This window comes from Anabrus simplex, chromosome 8 (assembly GCF_040414725.1).
Source record: "Anabrus simplex isolate iqAnaSimp1 chromosome 8, ASM4041472v1, whole genome shotgun sequence".
Lineage (NCBI taxonomy): Eukaryota > Metazoa > Arthropoda > Insecta > Orthoptera > Tettigoniidae > Anabrus > Anabrus simplex.
The window spans coordinates 105,270,892-105,290,587 of NC_090272.1; the positions used below are offsets into that span (position 1 = coordinate 105,270,892).

The 19,696-nt window shown below is 40.2% G+C and overlaps 1 protein-coding gene across 4 annotated transcripts in view; it reads right to left on the minus strand.

The window, feature by feature from the left end:
* Positions 1-19,696, minus strand: part of Herc4 (HECT and RLD domain containing E3 ubiquitin ligase 4) — a 362,042-nt gene that overhangs the window by 250,184 nt on the left and 92,162 nt on the right. For all 4 annotated transcript variants that reach the window (XM_067152418.2, XM_067152419.2, XM_067152417.2 and 1 more), the window contains exon 7: positions 14,884-15,035. In XM_067152418.2, coding sequence (XP_067008519.1) covers positions 14,884-15,035 — 152 coding nt within the window. The remainder of the gene's footprint in view (positions 1-14,883; positions 15,036-19,696) is intronic.

Below are 19,696 nucleotides of genomic sequence, written 5' to 3' on the forward strand. Positions count from 1 at the left end.
TTTCGGTGGTAAAGAGTGAAAAATATAAACATCTTGGAATTTTTCCGTCAGTTACAGACAAAAAGCTATAATTTTGCCAAATTTCAATTTTCTAGCTTGTCTGGCAGATTGTGCCACCATCTTGATTTGGGGGAGGGGGATAAAAATAAGGACTTTCAGGAAACTTTTAAACCCACAAAACCTATAGATTTATCACTGTGGATAAATATATCCCACTGCATTCTTATGCTGAGCCCCAAATTTGAAACCCCCAGCATGGCCCCCTCACGAAATTTTGAGAATTTTCTATTTTTGTAGGGATCCTGAGGTCAACAGCTCCTCTGGTACCAAGTTTACAGTTTCTAAGATGCTTGAAGAGCCTCATTAATTAAAGCCTATTTTCATTTTTATACCTTTAAATATACACATATGAAGGTAATCCCAAAAATAAGGTCTCCTTTTGGTTTTATAAATACACAGACCTGTTTATTTTTACAATGGTTTACATCATTTTATAGCTTGAACATTTAGCTATTTTTCTACATCATCACAATTTCGGTCGATGCATTTTTGTAGACGCTGTGAAAGTTTTTGTATGCCCATGCTATACCAGCTCGCTGCCATGGTGTTCAGGAAGTTGTGAACCTCATCTTTCACCTCGTCATTGGTGCTGAATCGCTTTCCAGACAAATGTTCTTTCAACTTAGGTAACACATGATAGTCACTGGGCGCCAAGTCAGGACTATAGGGTGGGTGATGTTCCACTGAAACTGTTGCAGGAGAGCAACAGTTTGCCGGGCGACGTGTGGGCGAGCATTGTCAGGGAGAATGTTTACGCCCTTGCTCAACTTTCCGCTTCTCTTGTTCTGAATTGTCCGTCTGAGTTTTTTCAGGGTTTCACAGTACCTGTCAGCATTAATTGTGGTCCCAGCGAGCATAAAGTCGACCAACAATACCCCTTTTCGATCCCAAAACACAGGTGTCATGATTTTACCGGCAGACTGTGTTTGCTTGAATTTCCGCGGCTTTGGCAAAGAGGGATGCTGCCACTGGCATGATTGTTGCTTTGCCTCAAGTGTAAAGTGGAACGCCCAGGTTTCATCACCCGTGACAATTGAGTCCAAAAAGTTGGCCTGTTCAGCTGCAAAGCGTTGAAGAACTGCGCGGGAAGAATCAACTCGTTGCCGCATGTGGTCTGGTCTTCAGTCAGCATGCATGGTAGTGTTGGCTACTGAATGCATGATTCGAAGCAGTGTATCGATTCATTCAAGTGTCCGAGTGAATCGATTCACAGGAACAGCGAGCTCACAGCACACGATTCAGCTTACTACCAGCGGACAGTGTTGAGTGACGCACTCACTGGACGTTGACGGGGAGCTGAGCTTCCGCTGCAGCGACACAGTGAATCATGGCACAATGAAAGAATCGTGAACGAGCACGGCTCAGTGAGACACAAGATACACACGGCTCCTTATCGGCTCACTGGATACTGGCGGAGAGCCAAGCTTCCGCTGCAGCGAGACATACAGTGAGCCATGGTACACTGAAAGAATCATATGCTATAATGGACTCTCGAGCTCAGCTCATTTGAAAATGACACCCATTTGCATTCACTGTCCTCTTCTCAAAGGGAGGTTTAAATAAAATGGATTTCTTTGCAGTGTTAAAAAGGTAGTCAAAACATAATTCTGCAGTAGCTAGTAAGTAGGTAGGCTATTAGGTTATATTATTTATTAGTTTAATGAATCTTAGTATTATAACTTATTTGACAATTAAACTCGACTCTAGCCTGCCCTATGACTACGAGTCATGCTCATCACCACTCAAAAGTACCTATTTTATATTGGGAAGAATGGCTCAGTATTCTCTCAGTTCATATGTTACATCGTTGCACAAGACTTCAATAATATGCGGACAGTAAGCGAGCCGACTGATGCAATAACTTAACCAACAGTATGTTGAATCAGAAAACCAGCAGGCTACTGTACATCTCAGGTAGCTTATACAAAATATGACGATTTTAAAAATTTCTCAGCTGATAGAGAATACATATTTTCAAAAATGACTGAGCGAGTTGTAGTGTGGTTAGTATCGCGTAGCTATGCATTTGTATTCGGGGGATGGTGGGTTTGAATCCCACTGTCGGCAGCCGTTAAGATGGTTTTCCGTAGTTTTGCCATTTTCACACCAGGAAATGCTGGGACTGTACCTTAATTCAGGTCATGGCTGCTACCTTCCTAATCCTAACCTTTCGCGTCACCGCAAACCTTCAATGTATTAGAGTGACTAGCATTTTTTTAAAGAAAGGAGTTCGTAGTATGAAGACCACATGGTAGCTGCGAGCACTGAATGCTGTTGCTGCTGTCTTACCAACACATACCACACAGATGCAGTAGGAGCGGTGACTAATGTGCCGTGAATCGGATCACTGTATCGATTCAGTAACGTGAACGGAATCAAATGAATCAATTCAGTAAAATGAATCGAATGTCCCATCACTAACGCGTAGCACCCATCTTGCGCACATCTTCCGGTATTTCAACTTTTCCGTTAAAATTCTGTGAGCGGATCTTTGGGAAATCTCAGGAACCAAAGTGCAGAGATCATCCAGGGTGATCCACCTTGCTTCACGCATGATTTGCTCAACCTTCACAACTGTCTCAATGGAAATTGACAGTCTCCCGCTCCTTTGTTCGTCGTGAATTTCAGTCTGACCAGCTGCAAACTCTCTACACCACTTACGAACACTTTTACTTCCATACAAGACTGACCATACACTTCCGACAATTGGCGATTGATTTCAATCGGTTCAGTACCTTTTGCGTTCAAAAACTTAATAACTGCACACACTTCGCACTTGGTGGTAATATCCAACGGGAGCTCCATTCTCAACGGCTGCCAAACCAAGACTGAGAGCCTCAGCGCGGCGTGGGCATGTTTATATGCGAGCGCGGGAAACACTCTTCACAATATTGTGACCAACAACCACACGAACAGAGTTCTGTACTTATAAAAAAATAGGAGATCTTATTTTCGGGATTACCCCCATAGATCGCTCCAGACTGACTTCCATTTATTTGTATACATGACTTGTGGCATTTCAAACTTGCCATTTACTTTATAAATAAAATAATAATTGGTCTCGTCTTTAAGCTTTGATCTGTTTGAGGAATACATCTTTGAATTTACTGGAAAGATGTCCGATAGGAGCACTTGAAGGAATACCTGTGTTTGATTTTCAAGAACATTGCTGGGATTAGTACGATGTATTTGGAAGTACTGGAGAGGTAAAAAAGTATCTCATCCAGAACTGAAATTACTGGTTTCGCTGCAGTAGAATTTAAAACATCATCATCATTTACTTTTTCTCTGTTTCCGCTGCTGAGGTTTATCAATTACTGGAAAGTAAAGATAACATATTTATTTCAAGAAGTAAACCACACGTAAAATTACTTTTTGTAAAAAGTAACGATTACAAGTAAAAATTGCTAAGAATTTAATCATTAAAAGTATTTAGATTACTTTTACTCAATTACTTCCCAACTCGGATAATAAGGTTAAGACATTTACTTATACCATCCATAAAGAGAGACAGGTTTTTGAAGTGGACAGATACTATTTTCCGGAAGGACAGAAATCTCACAGCGAAGTTCTGTGTGTGATGTTAATTTTCATGACAAGCAAGTTATTAAGGTGATAAATTTGTGGTTAACGGCAAAGAGACATACCTTACGCAACTGCTGATACTATTACCAGAATATGATACAAAACTGGTGACTCCAGAATTGGTTACATAAAAATCGTGAACAATTGGGAAAACATACCTGATAACCAAGAAAATGGAGAGGCCTGCTTTAAAATGTGCAATTTCTTCATCCTCTTGTCATCAGGAAGTGACAATTCATCAGATTCATCACTACTACTCTGACACTACTTGCAGTTCAATATTACCCACCATACATTCTCCATATTCTTCTTCGGAATCACTATTTGTGAGGAAATGTTCTATTTCTTCATCAAAAAATTATGAATGTGTATATTACGAGATGTCATGGTTGCTAACCGATAGCGGGAAAGATGAAGCTCTCCATACCACCCTATCATGTGCTAAACTCTTCATTTCTACATAACTGCTGCTCTAATCTGCTTGTCATATTCATATCTTGGCCTACCCCTACTGTTCTTACCCTTTACATTTCCCACAAAAACCAACTGAACAAGTCCTGGGTGTCTTAAGATGTGCCCTGCCTCTTCTTCTCATCAAATTTAGCCAAATCAATCTCCTCTCACCAATTCGTTTCAGTATCTCTTCATACGTGATTCAATCCATCCATCTCACCTTCAGCATTCATCTGTATTACCACATTTCAAGAGCTTTTATTCTCTTCCTTTCTGAACTAGTTATCGTCCATGTTTCACTTCCGTACAATGCCATACTGCAGACGAAAGTCTTCAAAAACATCTTTCTGATTCCTTTCTTTTCTTAAGGAAGGCCTTGCTTCCTTTTGTGCTAGTCTGCATTTTATGTCCTCCTTACTTCTGCCATCGTTAGTTATTTTACTACCCAAGTAACAATTTCCATCTATTTCCGTTAAGACTTCATTTCCTTATCTAATATTACTTGCATCACTTGATTTCGTTCAACTGCACTTGATTAATTTTATTTTTGACTTTTTTATTTTCGTCTTGTACTCCTTACCCAAGACTCCACCCATACCATTCAGCAATTTCTCCAGATCCTCTGCAGACTCATAAAATATCATCAGCAAATGTCAGGGTTTTGATTTCCTCTCCTTGGATTGTGATTCCCTTGCCAAATTCCATATTGCTTTCCTTTCTGCCTGTTCTATATACAGTAAACATTGAAAAGGAGAGGGGAAAAACTGCAGCCTTTCCTCACTCCTTTCTGGATTGCTGCTTCCTTTTAAAGTTCTCGATTCTTATCACTGAAGACTATTTTTATATACAGATCGTATATAATCCTTCGTTCTCGGTATTTGATCCCTATCGCCTTCAGAATTTCAAATAACTTGGTAAAAATCAACATTATCGAATGCTTTTCTAGATCTACGAACGCCATGTACACGGGCTTGTCCTTCTTGATTCGACCCTCTAAGACCTGACGTAAAGTGAGGATTGCTTCACGTGTTCCTACATTTATTCTGAAGCCAAACTGATCTCACAACTCAGTTTCAACCTGTCTTTCCATTCTTTTGCAAACAATGTGTTAAAATTTTGCAGGCATGAGATGCTAAAATTAATGGTGTGGTAATTTTCACACTTGTCAGCACCTGCTTCCTTGGGAATAGGTATAATAACATGGATGGCACTTCTGTCTCATACATCTTACACACTGAATTAAATAACCTCGCCATACTGGTTTCTCCTAATGCAGTCAGTAATTCACAAGGAATGTCATCGATTCCAGGTGCATTGTTCCTATTCAGGTCTCTCAAAGCTCTGTCGAATATAAACCTCAAAATTAAAATGGTTCTCCCTTCTCATCAGCATCAACAGCCTCTTCATGTTCCAGAACCAGATCATCTACGTCTTTACCTTGATACAACTGTTGGATAAGTTCCTGCCATCTCTCTACCTCATCTTCTTCCTCTAGACGAGATTTCCCATGTGAGTTCTTAATATTCATACATCTAGTTTTCCTTACTCCAAAGGTTTCCTTGATTGACCTGTATGTAGCATCTACCTTTCCAAGGACCATACAACCTTCAACATCCTTGCACTTCTCCTTCAGTCATTCTTCCTTAGCTGTCCTGCACTTCCTATCCAGTTCATTCTTTAACCCTCTCCCGCCCATAGCGTAGTAATACGTAGCGCGAAAGCTTAGGGCCTCCCGCCCATAGCGTAGTAAAGCGTACTTGTACCTCTAGTCGCATGTATGAGCCATCTATCGGCCAATAGACAAATATAACTTACTGAAACTAGCATGTGCACTTCCTAGAGACCAAAGATATTAGTTTTCTTCTTTTAAAACCTTAGCAGGCATATTAGAACACGAAATACGGAAGGCAGTGACATATTGTAAACAAACATGTCGATGCTTAATTTGGGTGAAAATATTTTATGCGATAACGAGCAAACTGTTAGCAGTGGCTTAAGTGAACTCCGTGAAGTGGAAAGTGAAAATGAAAGTGACGATATTTCAGGAAATTACAACGTACACATGCGTGATGACTAGAGATGGGAATTTGCCTATTTGCCTATTTTATTCCTGTGTTCAAAAACGTAGGCTTTTGAGATATAAATCCGTTTTGGGGTCCTTTAAGCTTGATTTCGTTGGTTTTATTGTGCCTATAAATGCCTATTTAAGGGGTTTGTGCCTATTTTGAGTATATTTGCCTATTTTATGCCTATTTAATCTATTTTAAAGAAGTCGATTTTTTCCAGTAACTGATGTGCTCGACAGAACTATCTTCTCATTTCTCAAGATCTTTTAACCCCACGAACAAAAATGGGAATTCTCGGAAGTCACCAGAAATAGTTCTTGGGAAATTTCCGTCAGGAGAAACAAGGAACAATTTGACAACGTCGAACTACATTGCACAACCCATATCCCTTATACCTCCTCCTCGATGTGAATTGTTGTACGCGTACACTTTATCTTCAGAACGTGTTGTGATTTATTGTGAAGAAGAAGTGTGACTGTGGCAATGCCTAAAGAAAATTCACCGGACGAGTTGGCCGTGCACTTAGGGGCGCGCAGCTGTGAGCTTGCATCCGGGAGTTAGTGGGTTCGAGCCTCACTGTCGGCAGCCCTGACGACGGTTTCCCGTGGTTTCCCATTTTCACACCTTAATTAATGGCACGGTCGCTTCCTTTCCACCCCTAGGCTTCCCCATCCCACTGTTACTATAAGACCTATCTGTGTCGGCATGACGCAAAAAAAATTGTAATTGCAAAGAAAAATCGTCGAAGTCCTACTGGCTGAAGCTGCGGATCACAGGTGATCCCAATTTCACTACGAATGGAAGGGTAGCCTTGCGCCAAGCTTGCTGTAAGGAAGTAAGTTTGTTTGTTTCTTTTATCCTTTTTTGTGACTACGATTGTATTTCACTGTAGCATTTATAGGCCTATTAAATTAAGCATTGTGGAAAGTAGTTTTGTTGCAATGCTGTATTAGTCGTGAACTTTCAATAATCTATTTTGCTAAAATTTAAATAATCATTTAATTACTGAACGAGGAGTTAGAACGCCAGTGGTCTCTTGTCACAGAGTGGATGAAAATTGAAAGTATTTTGAACTCTGGTTCATTTCCTGTGGAAATAGAGATTTACACGTCACATTTCTTTCTCTCTTTCTTTCTTTTTTTCATTTTCTTAATCTGTTTACCCTCCAGGGTAGGTTTTTCCCTCGGACTCTGCGAAGAATCCCACTTCTACTGTCTCAAGGGCAGTGTCCTGGAGCGTGAGACTTTGGGTGGAGGATAAAACTGGGGAGGAGGACTAGTACCTCACCCAGGCAGCCTCACCCTCTATGCTGAACAGGGGCCTTGTGAAGGCATGGGAAGATTGGAAGGGACAGGCAATGAAGAGGGAAGGAAGTGGCCGCACCCTTAAGTTATCGTAGGTAACATCCCGGCATCAGTGGGTGGTGGCTAATCACGCTAATTATTACACCACAGAAGCGGACAACTGAATTTTTTTTTTAAATCGTGAGTAACATTCACCAGTGCTATGTGTAGGCTCTAGTGAAATCTATTACGCTAAGCCTTCGCGAAACATACTTAGGATGAAGATCGAATGTGGTGCTGCTAGGACGATGTCACGGAGGGTAGACATACAGAAAGGCACGGCTTGGATGATCTCACAACACGTTTTACAAGGCTGCAAAGACTATCTTTACAAGATCAGGCCAGTGAAAAGACCATTGGTTTGGATTGGTGAGGTGCGGTTAGTAACTGTTGTGCTGGGGTGAGGGCAATCAAAAAGAGTCTGGGGTGCGTAAGCTCTAGCATCCCATCTAGAGTCCTGCTAAATTGTGACAAAAAGTAAGCTTATGGGCGTATGTAACGACAGTTTCAAATCACACGATTTTCTAATTTTCAACGAGGGTGGCAGCCTTGTGGGCACACATGATGCAGGATCTATTGCAGGCAACAGAAAATAGTCTTCATGACAGCTGACCCGGCTGACCAAAGCCGACGAATAGCAACAGAAAATGTTCACAAATCTGAGATTTATAATGCCTCCGTTTTAATTCTTCTATATAAGTAAGAATACTGCTAGGGGCAGTTTGGTGAGTCCCTGGGAAGCATACAGGAAGGATATCTCCTCTACGCTACTCAGGTATTGTTTCACATCATTTTTACTATTTTGTCACCGGGTGAACTTAACAGGAAACTGCAGATTATAACCGAACATTTCTGAGGACATATTTCCATGTGAATTACTAATTCTCTTGTTCCTATTTTAACGTTTTGTAGTTCTAGAAACATCACCTCTAATAGTCTTTTTCTTTTTTTTATGAAACAAATGCATGACTATACTAAGCACAATTGCCAATTAGCCCACCAGTACAAATTTAAGATATAAGAAATTGTAATTTATGTCAATTTTATTATTTTTCAGATCAAATGTGAAAAGATACCATAGATCAACATAAAAATACATTTGACACGAGTACAGATAGCTGTGTCATTACAGCTTTTCTACCTGTCCACTGTAAACAGCGACCAACAATTTTCTATAGACCTGTGCACTGCAATGGTGGGAGCTAATATCCCCCTGCATAAACTGGAGCATCTTCAAACTTCAGCAAGCTGCCAGGGGCAATCACCGAGTTGGAGAAGAGTGGCTTTCCCCTGGTGGTGTCATTTAAGGTTGTGGAAGAAGTCAGGAGAAATTTTCTCCTCTGGGAAGGTATCCGCTGTCAGCAAAAACTTCCATAAGAATCCTGCAGCAGAATCCATGATGGAAAGCGACGGTAAAAGTAGTGTCAGGATGCTACGAGGTGAGGTAGATGAAGCAGTTGAACTAAAACCAGATGAAGTGACTTCACTGAAGTTTTGTCCAATCACTTCCTGTGATTTTGAGAGATCTTTCTCTCAGTACAAAAGTCTGCCCGACAGGAAAACAAGTCTGTTACTGAAAAACATTGAAAAGTTGCTTGTTGTAAATTCCTTTTATAGTAATTGAGTGTGTTATTAAATTGTAAGTATTTTTTCATGCCTATTTTTTGCCTATTTTACACATTAGTGCCTATTTACATGCCTATTTTGGCTAATTTAAGAGCCTATATGCCTGCCTATGACATAGATTGTAGGCCTAACTTTCAGTGGACAAATACATTGTCTTACGTCGAACCGGCGGACTTTACTGAAGAGGTAGGACCTTGCCAGTCTCTTACTGTGGGTAGTACAGCATTAAAGTATTTCTCCCTTATATTTGATGAAAACATTTTCGATTTAATTGCCCAGAAAACGAATGAGCGTGCTGCTTACTTGCATTAAATGTCTGCATTATCATAATGATGGCTGAAAAGAATTGCTTTAATTCTGGGGAAAACATGCATTTTAATATGGGTGGGAAAGGGTTAATTGCCTGTATTCTTTTCTGCCCTCTTTATATTTTTGTATTCTTGTGTTTTTGTTGTTCATCGATCAGGTCTAATATCTCCCAAGTTATCCATCGATTCTTAGTTTATCTTTCCTTTCTTCCTAACATTTCTTCAGCATTACAGACCGGGTCATAACACATCTATTTATGTGTGAACTTTCGTCTTAATTGGACGTAAAAATATATAGTAATGACTAGGAGGATTAAAACAGTTTTGTACAATTTTGTAAGAAATTTCTTCAGCAGCCCTACTGACCTTATTCTTGACGACTGTCCAATTCTTCCTCTATTTGTGTTTCCTTCAGGCTATTCATTTAGTCCTTGGACAACATCTTCCTTGAAACAATCTCTCACACTCTTTTGTTTCAAACTGTCTAGATCCCATCTCCTTGAGGCAGTGAGTGAGAGAGTGGGCTATGCCAGAGTTGGATGGAAATGAGATATTTAGAGTTTTGTGTTTGCTCTAATAATGAGAAAAGCATTCCAATTGACATATAATTTATTGTTTACCATTTCAAACTCTTTAGGAAAATTATGTACAAGACGTAATTCCATCATTTAACCTTAGGCACTTTCCACCTGCAAACAACCAAACAAAATAACCTTGCATTACTACCTATAGGTTCGCTAACAGTACCTACCCAAGAATTGCCTTATAAAAGTTTTAGTCCTTTATAACAAATATCTGGAAGTTCAGTTAATAAAAAAATTGAACTAATTCCAGAGTAAACAAAATATTTCAGTACCTTCAGATATCCGGGTCTTCCTCGACATCCTGAGCTATAAAGTATTGGAATGGTGGTTTTTAATAAATTTGTTTGAAACTTTTTACATTCTGTACTCCAAAATGGCTATCATAATGAGACTCATAACATGTAATAATCCTCAGCTGTGCTTGAGTCATCCGGCTGGAGTGCATGGTATATAGTATGGTGATTCAGTGGTATTTACAGCAGAAGAGACATCAAGTCCTTGTATTTAGCTTTAATAATTTTCTTCCTACAGGATATAGACTTTCCATTTCTGAAGGAATTAATATTCTGTTCAGTGCTTCCAGTGGTGCTTGTGTTTTCTCTCCGCGAGGCCTCCCAGGTATTGTATATAGTACTTGCACTTTCTCCCACGGACAAAGTTCAGAATAGCTGGTTTTGTACCGTAATATACCGGGTTTATTACAGTCAATCCTGAGAATGGCAATCTTCTGGAGTGGCATTTTAACACCTGACCTACTTTTCTTGTTTCTAACGAAGCACGATGTGACACTGTGGAAGTTTTTGAAGTCTTCACTTTTAATTTCTACCACATGACAAGGATTTTTCACTCCTGAACGTTCCACGAGACGAAACCAATCTTCTGGTGTGAATACATAGTCCGTTTTCCTGATAATCTTTTCGATGACACCGAAATCACGGTCTGAAGGCAAAAAGATGTGTCCAGGAACAAGATAGTAATGTTCTATGCAGTCAAACTTTCCTCTCATCACAAGAACATAATAAATCATGTGTAGGATGTTATTTTTGTTCTGTGCAGAACAAGAGTCAGAAAAGAATCTAACTTCCGCTTTCCAAAAATATTATCAGGTACACTTAATACTTTCAATAGACACGGTGCACTCTCTAAAGCACCTCGCGAAGCAACGTTTTCGGCCCACATACACTTGAAGGCAATTTTCTTGTTGCATATATGAATACCGAAATTGTACACCCAGAGTTGCCTTAGATAAAATACCACTCCTATTCGTATTTTTGGGGTTGGTAAAGCTTTCTGAAGATCATACGTTATCAAGCAGTAGTCACAGTTTCCTTTGAGGCATGCAGATTGAAATGCAGAGAGAAGACTGTATGCTACAGTTGCCCTTACTTGATGTACCTGTATCTCTAGAGGTATGATATCTTCTTTAGCTTGCCATTCGTCACACACTTTGTACGTATCTGTGTGAAGCACTTTGAAGCCGATATTAAATTTTGTATTAAATATAGTCCTGTATTTGCCTCAACTAACACTCTTCATGCCAGCATCATCTCTTTCTTCTTTGTGGAGCTTATACATCTCTAAAATGATTTCACAACTCAAATGATTTTTTTTTAACCTTCTTTCTGCAATAGTGACTTACATACAAGGAAAATATTTTAATATGGTCCATTACTGATTTCTCATCTTCATCACTTAACTTATGCTTGTAATTACTGTGCTCACCTCTGAGATCCACATGAGGTGATACTATCGAGCTGTTATATGATGATCCTTCACGTTCAGATTCGCCTCCTTCCGGCACATAAGCTTATCGAGCTGTTATATGATGATCCTTCGCGTTCAGATTCACCTCCTTCCGGCACATAAGCTTTTCTATAGCCCCTGGCTGTAGAAATACGTCTCCTGGATATTCCAAACACATCACAAAATGCCTTTCTTCATACCCTAACTAAATGACCACGGGAATTTTTCACAGAATATGTGAAAGATACGTGCATTCTACTTAAATGTTTGTTAATTCTCCTCTTTGGGTAAATTCCACTGCATTCTTGCTGACTATTCAGTCCAAATAAGAACGCATTTTATGCATTATAATAACCTGTTTTATAGAACGCATAGGATATGTCATCTTTTTCAGCTTTCGTAAGTTCATGGTATTTACACCAGCTAACATTAGCTGCCACAGATCGCACACTACACTCACATCCAGCACCTTGCTGCTTTGCAGGAACAACCTTATTCGTTTTATTTATCGCTAATGTACTCTAATCCTAAGTTTCTACACACTTTAGCCATTTTCCTTTTCCACTTATCATTTCTAACTTGTTTTTTAGGTTTATCACAGCTACTCACTATTACTTCTCCTTCACCATCCGCCATTTTGTACACAACTAACATGCGTTTGAGAATAAGCGCAGCGAATGGCCAGCTCACATAGCCGACAAACAGCGCACACATTGAATGCTTCTAGCTGCGTGGCATAGCTTACTCTCTTGCAGCATGAACGTGAGATGAGTAATTCACAGAAAATACGTTCTTTAAAAAAGAAAGGAAGGAGCCTGCAGAAGTCTTTGACATTTTGCACACTGAAAGATGAATGTAATCCCTACACAAGGGTACCAATAACTCAATTGACAAAATCTCGGCATAGCCCACTCTCTCACTCACTGCCTCAATTCATGACCAACAAGTTGTGATCAGAGTCCATGTCTGCTCCTGGGAAAGTTTTGCAATCCAACATCTGGTTTCTGAACCACTGTCTAATCACAATGAAGTCTATTTGATACCTTCCAGTGTCTCCAGTCTCGTCCATGTATACAGCCATCGTTTGTATCAGCAGACTAAATCATGATTGGAGCCGAATTCAACCAACCGACTTTCTCTTTCATTCCTTTGTCCCAATCCGAATTCTCCTACTGTATTATATTCTCTTCCTTGGTCTATCACTGCACTCCAGTCTCCCATCACAATTATATACTCATCACCTTTTACACGTTGTATTAAATCGTGTATCTCTTCACACATTCTTTCGATTTTCTCATCATCTCCTGAACTGGTAGGCACTTACAAGTGACCTGCACTAATGAGGTGGGCATTGGTTTGGTGTCTATCTTGACAGCAATAATTCTTTCACTATTCTAGTCGTAGTAGCTTACCCGCTGCCCTATTTTAATATGCATTATTAAACCAACTCCTGCATTTTCCCCATTTCATTTTGTGTTGATAATTCTAAAGTCGCCTGACCAAAAATCCTGCTCTTCCTGCAAACGTACTTCACTTATACCAACTACATCTTACTTTAGTCTATCCATCTCTTTTTTCAGATTCTCTAACCTACCACAACGATTCAAACTTCTAACGTTCCACACTTGGACTCAAAGAATGCCCGTATCCATCTTCCTGATGATTGCCCCCTCTCGTGTAGTTCCCACCCGGAGATCCAAATGGGGGACTATTTTTTATTTTACAAGTTGCTTTATGTCGCACCGACACAGATAGGCCTTTTGGTGAGGATGGGACAGGAAAGGGCTAGGAGTGGGAAGGAAGCGGCCATGGCCTTAATTAAGCATTTGTCTGGTGCGAAAATTGGAAACAATGGAAAACCACCTTCAAGACTGCCGACAATGGGGTTTGAACCCACTATCTCTCGAAAACTGGATACTGGCCGCACTTAAGTGAGTGCAGCTATCGAGCTCGGTAAAGGGGACTATTTTACCTCCTGAATATTTCACCCAGTAGGAAGTAATCATCAGTACATCATTCATACAGAGCATGTCCTTGGGGGAGAGTTACGGTTGTAGTTTCCTGTTGCTTGCAGCCATGTAGCAGTATCAACTCAGTTAAGCTATGTTGAGTATTACAAGGTCATATCAGTCCATATCTAGACTTCTGCCCTTGTGACTTCCAAAAGGCTGCTACCTCCCCCTTTTGATGAACCATTCGTTAGTCTGGTCTCTCGATAGATACCCATCCAATATGGTTGAACCTGTGGCTCGGCTATCTGCATCATTGGGATGCGCAAGCCTCCCCACTGAGGCAAGGTCATATGGTTCGCAGGGGAGGCAATATCCTGTATATACACGGGTTCGACAAACTGTGCACTGCACCAAAACGTAAATATATGGGTTTGGCGAACATGGCACAGCACTATGGCTTTGGCAGTGTTGAAGAAATGTACCAGGTTTGATTGCTCTAGCTCATATAAGTGTACCTAAATATTATTTTTTTTTAAATAGTGGTTTAACGTCAAGCTAACACGTAAAAGGTTTTGCGGCAACACAAGGATGGGGAAGGACTTAAGTTGAGAAGGAAGCGGCCATGGCCTTAATTGAGGTACAGCCCCAGCATTTGCCTGGTATGAAAATGGGAAACCATGGAAAACAATTTTCAGGGCTGCTGATGGTGGGATTCAAACCCACTATCTCTCACATGCAAGCTCACAGCTACACGACCCTAACCGCACAGCCAACTCACTCAGTCCTAAAGATTGTTACTTCTGGAAATGTAATATCTATCAGCTGATGGCTGAGAGAGAGTAGCAATTACGCTGCCATGTTTAAAAAGTTATTTAAATACACTTTTATTGTAGGAATATACATATATTATAATGTTTGGATTCAAGAAATCATACTTAATTCAATGAAGTGAATCAAAATATGAATTTTTGACAATATTTCACCCTTCAAGTCTTTACAACAAAAGTTCCCAACCACACAATATGCATGGGTAGGCATTTTAATTATACTTCTGGAAAAGGTCCAAAATAACATACAGCCTGTTGAAACAGGTTTCAGTTGTGAACAAACAAAATGCCACAGAACTCACCTCAGATGCAAATGGGAAGAACTATATCACTTACCTTTGTTAGGAACACTGAAAAGTCCTCACCACAAGAAATGTATTTTACTCTGATAGACCTTAGTGTTTTCAACTGGCAAGGAAAAACTTTGTTATGGTTGTCATTGAGACCTAGCTGACCAAATGCATTTTTTCCCCATCCATACACAGCACCTGCAATATTCAAGAAATGTATCAGTTCTGGAAAGTCATAAGACTATATCTCATGAATAAAGATCAGACGTGTATGTATTCAAATAAACATAAACCACTAAAATACTGTAATTTTTTAATAACTGTAGTATTGTCAAAGAACGAGAATAAACAGGCAGATAAAGTACACACAGAAAGATCTGTAAAAGTATGAAAGTTAGAACAGTGTAAGTTAGAATGAAGAAACCTGCCAATAAAAATATATATATATATAATTCAGTGTTCCAACAAGCTGAATACTGGTCAGTTGTGAAACTTAAATCTAATATATCATAAATAAGAATTTTTAATCAATTCACAATACGGTTTCAGGAAAGAAAATTTGACGCACCAGCCAAGTGGTGAATGCTCAAGTGAAATGCTCCAAGAAAGTGTAAAGTACCAAATATAATAGCAGATACAGTATATAAAGTGTACAGTAAATTAAATTAAAATTCTTTCAAGGATCACCTATTCAATACAATGACGTTTTTTTTTTTTTTTTGTATTGAATAGGTGGACCTTGAAAGAATTTTAATTTAATTTACAGTAATCCCTCTTCAATACGGAACCCAATGAAAGTCATAACTATAAGTATATAAAGTGTACAGTGCAAAATAGGACTGATGAGAAGAGAGCCCATCTATGTGAAGACATCTATGTATGGAGAAGTGAAGAATGTTCTCGTCCTTTCATCGCTTTTGTCTTTTGCCTTTCTGTCACTACCATTCATACAGATCTGTTCTTGTGCATATCTACAGGGTCTCTCTTATAAACCCAGACCAAGCACACAGCATTTGTACTCTGCGCTACGGCAGCTGCCTCAGCGGAACTTATGTCGAGCGCAACTGCCCTGCTTTAAGCATGTATACAATCTTATATGAAATCTTGCCTTATAAAAGATGCTGAAAGTATCGTCCTTCCTGGGTTATACATGCACTGTATCCGGTAACCACATTCTTTGGGCTGACGCAAGTGAGTTCTGCCACTGTAATGTTTCTTATTTCATTCGTAATGTGTTCCTTCAATGTGCGAGGATTTGTTCAATACACTTTTTCTTTGAGTTCACCCCACAATAAAAATTACACACTCCATTTACCGTCATCTTGAAGAAAATAGGCCCAATTATTCATTTTGCAATAATAGCACACCAAACCATCTTCCTAATAATGAGGGATTTCATAAATACCATTAGAATTTTCTGCACACCAATAGCGAGAGTTATAACTGTTCACACGACCATTATGATGAAACCAGGAATACAAGCTGTGGGTCGAATAAACAATCATTCAATGATCCAAGATATCACTCGCAATATCTCATTCTTGTGGCTGGAACAGCAGGTTTCAAACAATGTTAAAACTGTGTGTGTGTGTGTGTGTGTGTGTGTGTGTGTGTGTGTGTGTGTGTGTGTGTGTGTGTGTGTGTGTGTGTGTGTGTGTGTGTGTGTGTGTGTGTGTGTGTGTGTGTGTGTGTGTGTGTGTGTGTGTGTGTGTGTGTGTGTGTGTGTGTGTGTGTGTGTGTGTGTGTGTGTGTGTGTGTGTGTGTGTGTGTGTGTGTGTGTGTGTGTGTGTGTGTGTGTGTGTGTGTGTGTGTGTGTGTGTGTGTGTGTGTGTGTGTGTGTGTGTGTGTGTGTGTGTGTGTGTGTGTGTGTGTGTGTGTGTGTGTGTGTGTGTGTGTGTGTGTGTGTGTGTGTGTGTGTGTGTGTGTGTGTGTGTGTGTGTGTGTGTGTGTGTGTGTGTGTGTGTGTGTGTGTGTGTGTGTGTGTGTGTGTGTGTGTGTGTGTGTGTGTGTGTGTGCGCACACATTTTTTTATTGAGCACTGAGGTAGTAGTTTCAATTTTATTTACAATTACATGAGTCTGAGCTCGTGAAGGTGCCACTTCACCAGGAATTGCCGAACAAACGCATCACGTACCCGTCGAGCCGACTCGTACTTAAAAACTGTCTCACCATGTTAACAGCTTAGATCCAAACTGGCGACTGCTAGGTCGAACACGTGCACATTCCTTGCAAGGTGAAGAACTATGTGCGCACCTCCCGTACTGCTGCGTATGTCCCGGAGAGTGAAACCGCCTCTGGACAGTCTGGGTTTATACGGACGACACTGTACTGTTTGTTCTTATCATGCAAAGTTTGCAAGTAATAGTGTACATATTTTCTCTAATGATATACATAGTATTTCTAAACAAAAACTATCTTTTGCAATTTGTAAACATAAAAGGAGACCATTATGGCAATGTGCTGGTATTGCAAGCAAGACTTGTGCAATGTTGTTAAGGCACAGTGCACTTCACATAAAACGTACAACTGTAAGGAGTGTGAATTATTCAATGAGTGCAAATGTGCAATCTGCTCAAGTGAGGGAAATAGCAAGAGACACGTATAGTTCTAGGAAACAGATGGAGATCAGTGACTAACCACGTAAGAAAGTGTGGATAGAGTACATTCAAAAGAAAGACAGTGGATCCTACATTTTTGGCTGCAGCCTTCATCATTGCAGGATAGAATAAAAGTGGTAATGGTCATGGTTGACAAGTAGACAGTGTGTGAGGTAAAGGGAGTGGGGAGACAGACATGCGAAAGGGAGAAAAAAGCGTGTTTATTAAATGTTAGAGCTGGGTATTTGTATAGATCTGAGCACCAGCTGAAGTCTAACTTCGGAATCTCTGAAGGCAAGAGGGTGGGAACTTGGGGGTGTAAATGTTTAAGGATTTCAACCGTGAAACAATCAAATGTGGTTTGATGGTACCAGGTGGGAATGTGTCAATATTAGGGGTTTTGCAGGTAGAGCAGTGTCTGCAAATTTGTTTGGCTAGTTAGCTGGTATTAGGCTACTGTAGAAAGCTGGCCAGAGTCTGCACTGAAGCGGATAGATGATGGTGGATGGTGGATGAAATGCAGTCGTGACGACCGTTTATGGCATAAGACTTGTTGTGATACTGCTGGTAAAAGTGGTGCCGAGAAGGGCACCGAACTAGTTTTCTTCTGCTGTTATTAGTCTATTTCTATGGACATTTCAAACATATATATTTGAACTCTCACAGCGTAACGCGAGTCTTTGCCGACAACCAATAGTTATTTAGCACAACTCAGCGAGCTTTGCGCACAAGCAGTAACAACTACTTGATGGGCAGGGTGAAGAGGGGTTTTATCTCGTACGCATGTGTGTTAGGCTTGCCCAAGGAGCTACTGGTCATCGCAGTGGGAGAAATCCACAATGCTGCTTGTCCACTGAGCGGGCTGTTAGTAACTACTGCAATCTAGGGGTGTCACAGAAGTAAAAGAGCGCAGTATACTATTACAAAATGTAAAGAATACAAGGTTGTCAACGATGTGTTTAATGCAAGATAGTATTGTTTTCTGAATATGTGACATAAATCTGAACAGGACCCAGACACCTGCAACAAAGTGTGTGTTACTTTAAAAGTATCTGCATAACTTCATTGGCAGAATGATAATTTTTAAAAGTGTGTTCCTTTGACATATTGGCAGTCCTTCTAGGAGGCAAATTATAGCATTTGTGCTGTTCATAAGGGGACTGACTAAAGTGTTCCTTGTCAGTGTGGAATTGAGTGATGTGCTTTATTATTATTATTATTATTATTATTATTATTATTATTATTATTATTATTATTACACTACAGTACATAACTCGATGTTGGGCCAACATTTTAAAAAGAGTTTCATCGTGCTCAGAATGTCAATTGGAGAATCCTTCGATAATGTATGTTTGTGGATTACTGTAGTCACGTCCTAGTTCGTGAACCATAGGCAACGGCTGAGTGGCCTAGTAAGTGGTCCTGAGAGTCGGGATACCAGTTGCTATGGAATGGGAGTGGGCATCTCGGACATATTCTGAGTCGTGGCCCTCCTTGTGCTCAGGCAGCTAGGACTATACAATTCACCGGTGGTCCATAACCCGTTAGAGGAGAGATCCTCACTTAGACTATGTGCAAGTAGGGCAGCATCCTGCTTCATGAATTAACCGAGCTCAGAACACTTTAAGCAAGCCTCGGACCTATGGGAGTAATGGAGTCCCACTCCCATTTGACAGGCGAGGGACTCCTTGGAAACAACTTGGCAAACGAAATGGAATTCGATGGGGAGCTATCAATATTAATGGGGCTTATGGAAGAAAGAAGGTAGAACTGGCTGAGTCAGCAAAGAGGATGCATCTGGATGTGCTAGGAGTAAGTGATATTCGGGTAAGGGGAGATAATGAGGAAGAGATAGGAGATTATAAAGTGTACTTGACAGGTGTTAGAAAGGGAAGGGCAGAGTCTGGGGTAGGGCTCTTTATCAGGAATACCATTGCACGCAACATAGTTTCTGTTAGGCACATAAATGAGCGAATGATGTGGGTAGATGTGTCAGTGGGAGGAATTAGGACAAGAATTGTGTCCGTGTATTCACCATGCGAGGGTGCAGATGAGGATGAAGTTGACAAGTTTTATGAAGCATTGAGTGACATCGTGGTCAGGGTTAACAGCAAGGATAGAATAGTGCTAATGGGTTATTTAATGCGAGAGTTGGGAATAGAACTGAAGGATACGAAAGGGTGATTGGTAAATGTGGGGAAGATATGGAAGCTAATGGGAATGGGAAGCGTTTGCTGGACTTCTGTGCTGGTATGGGTTTAG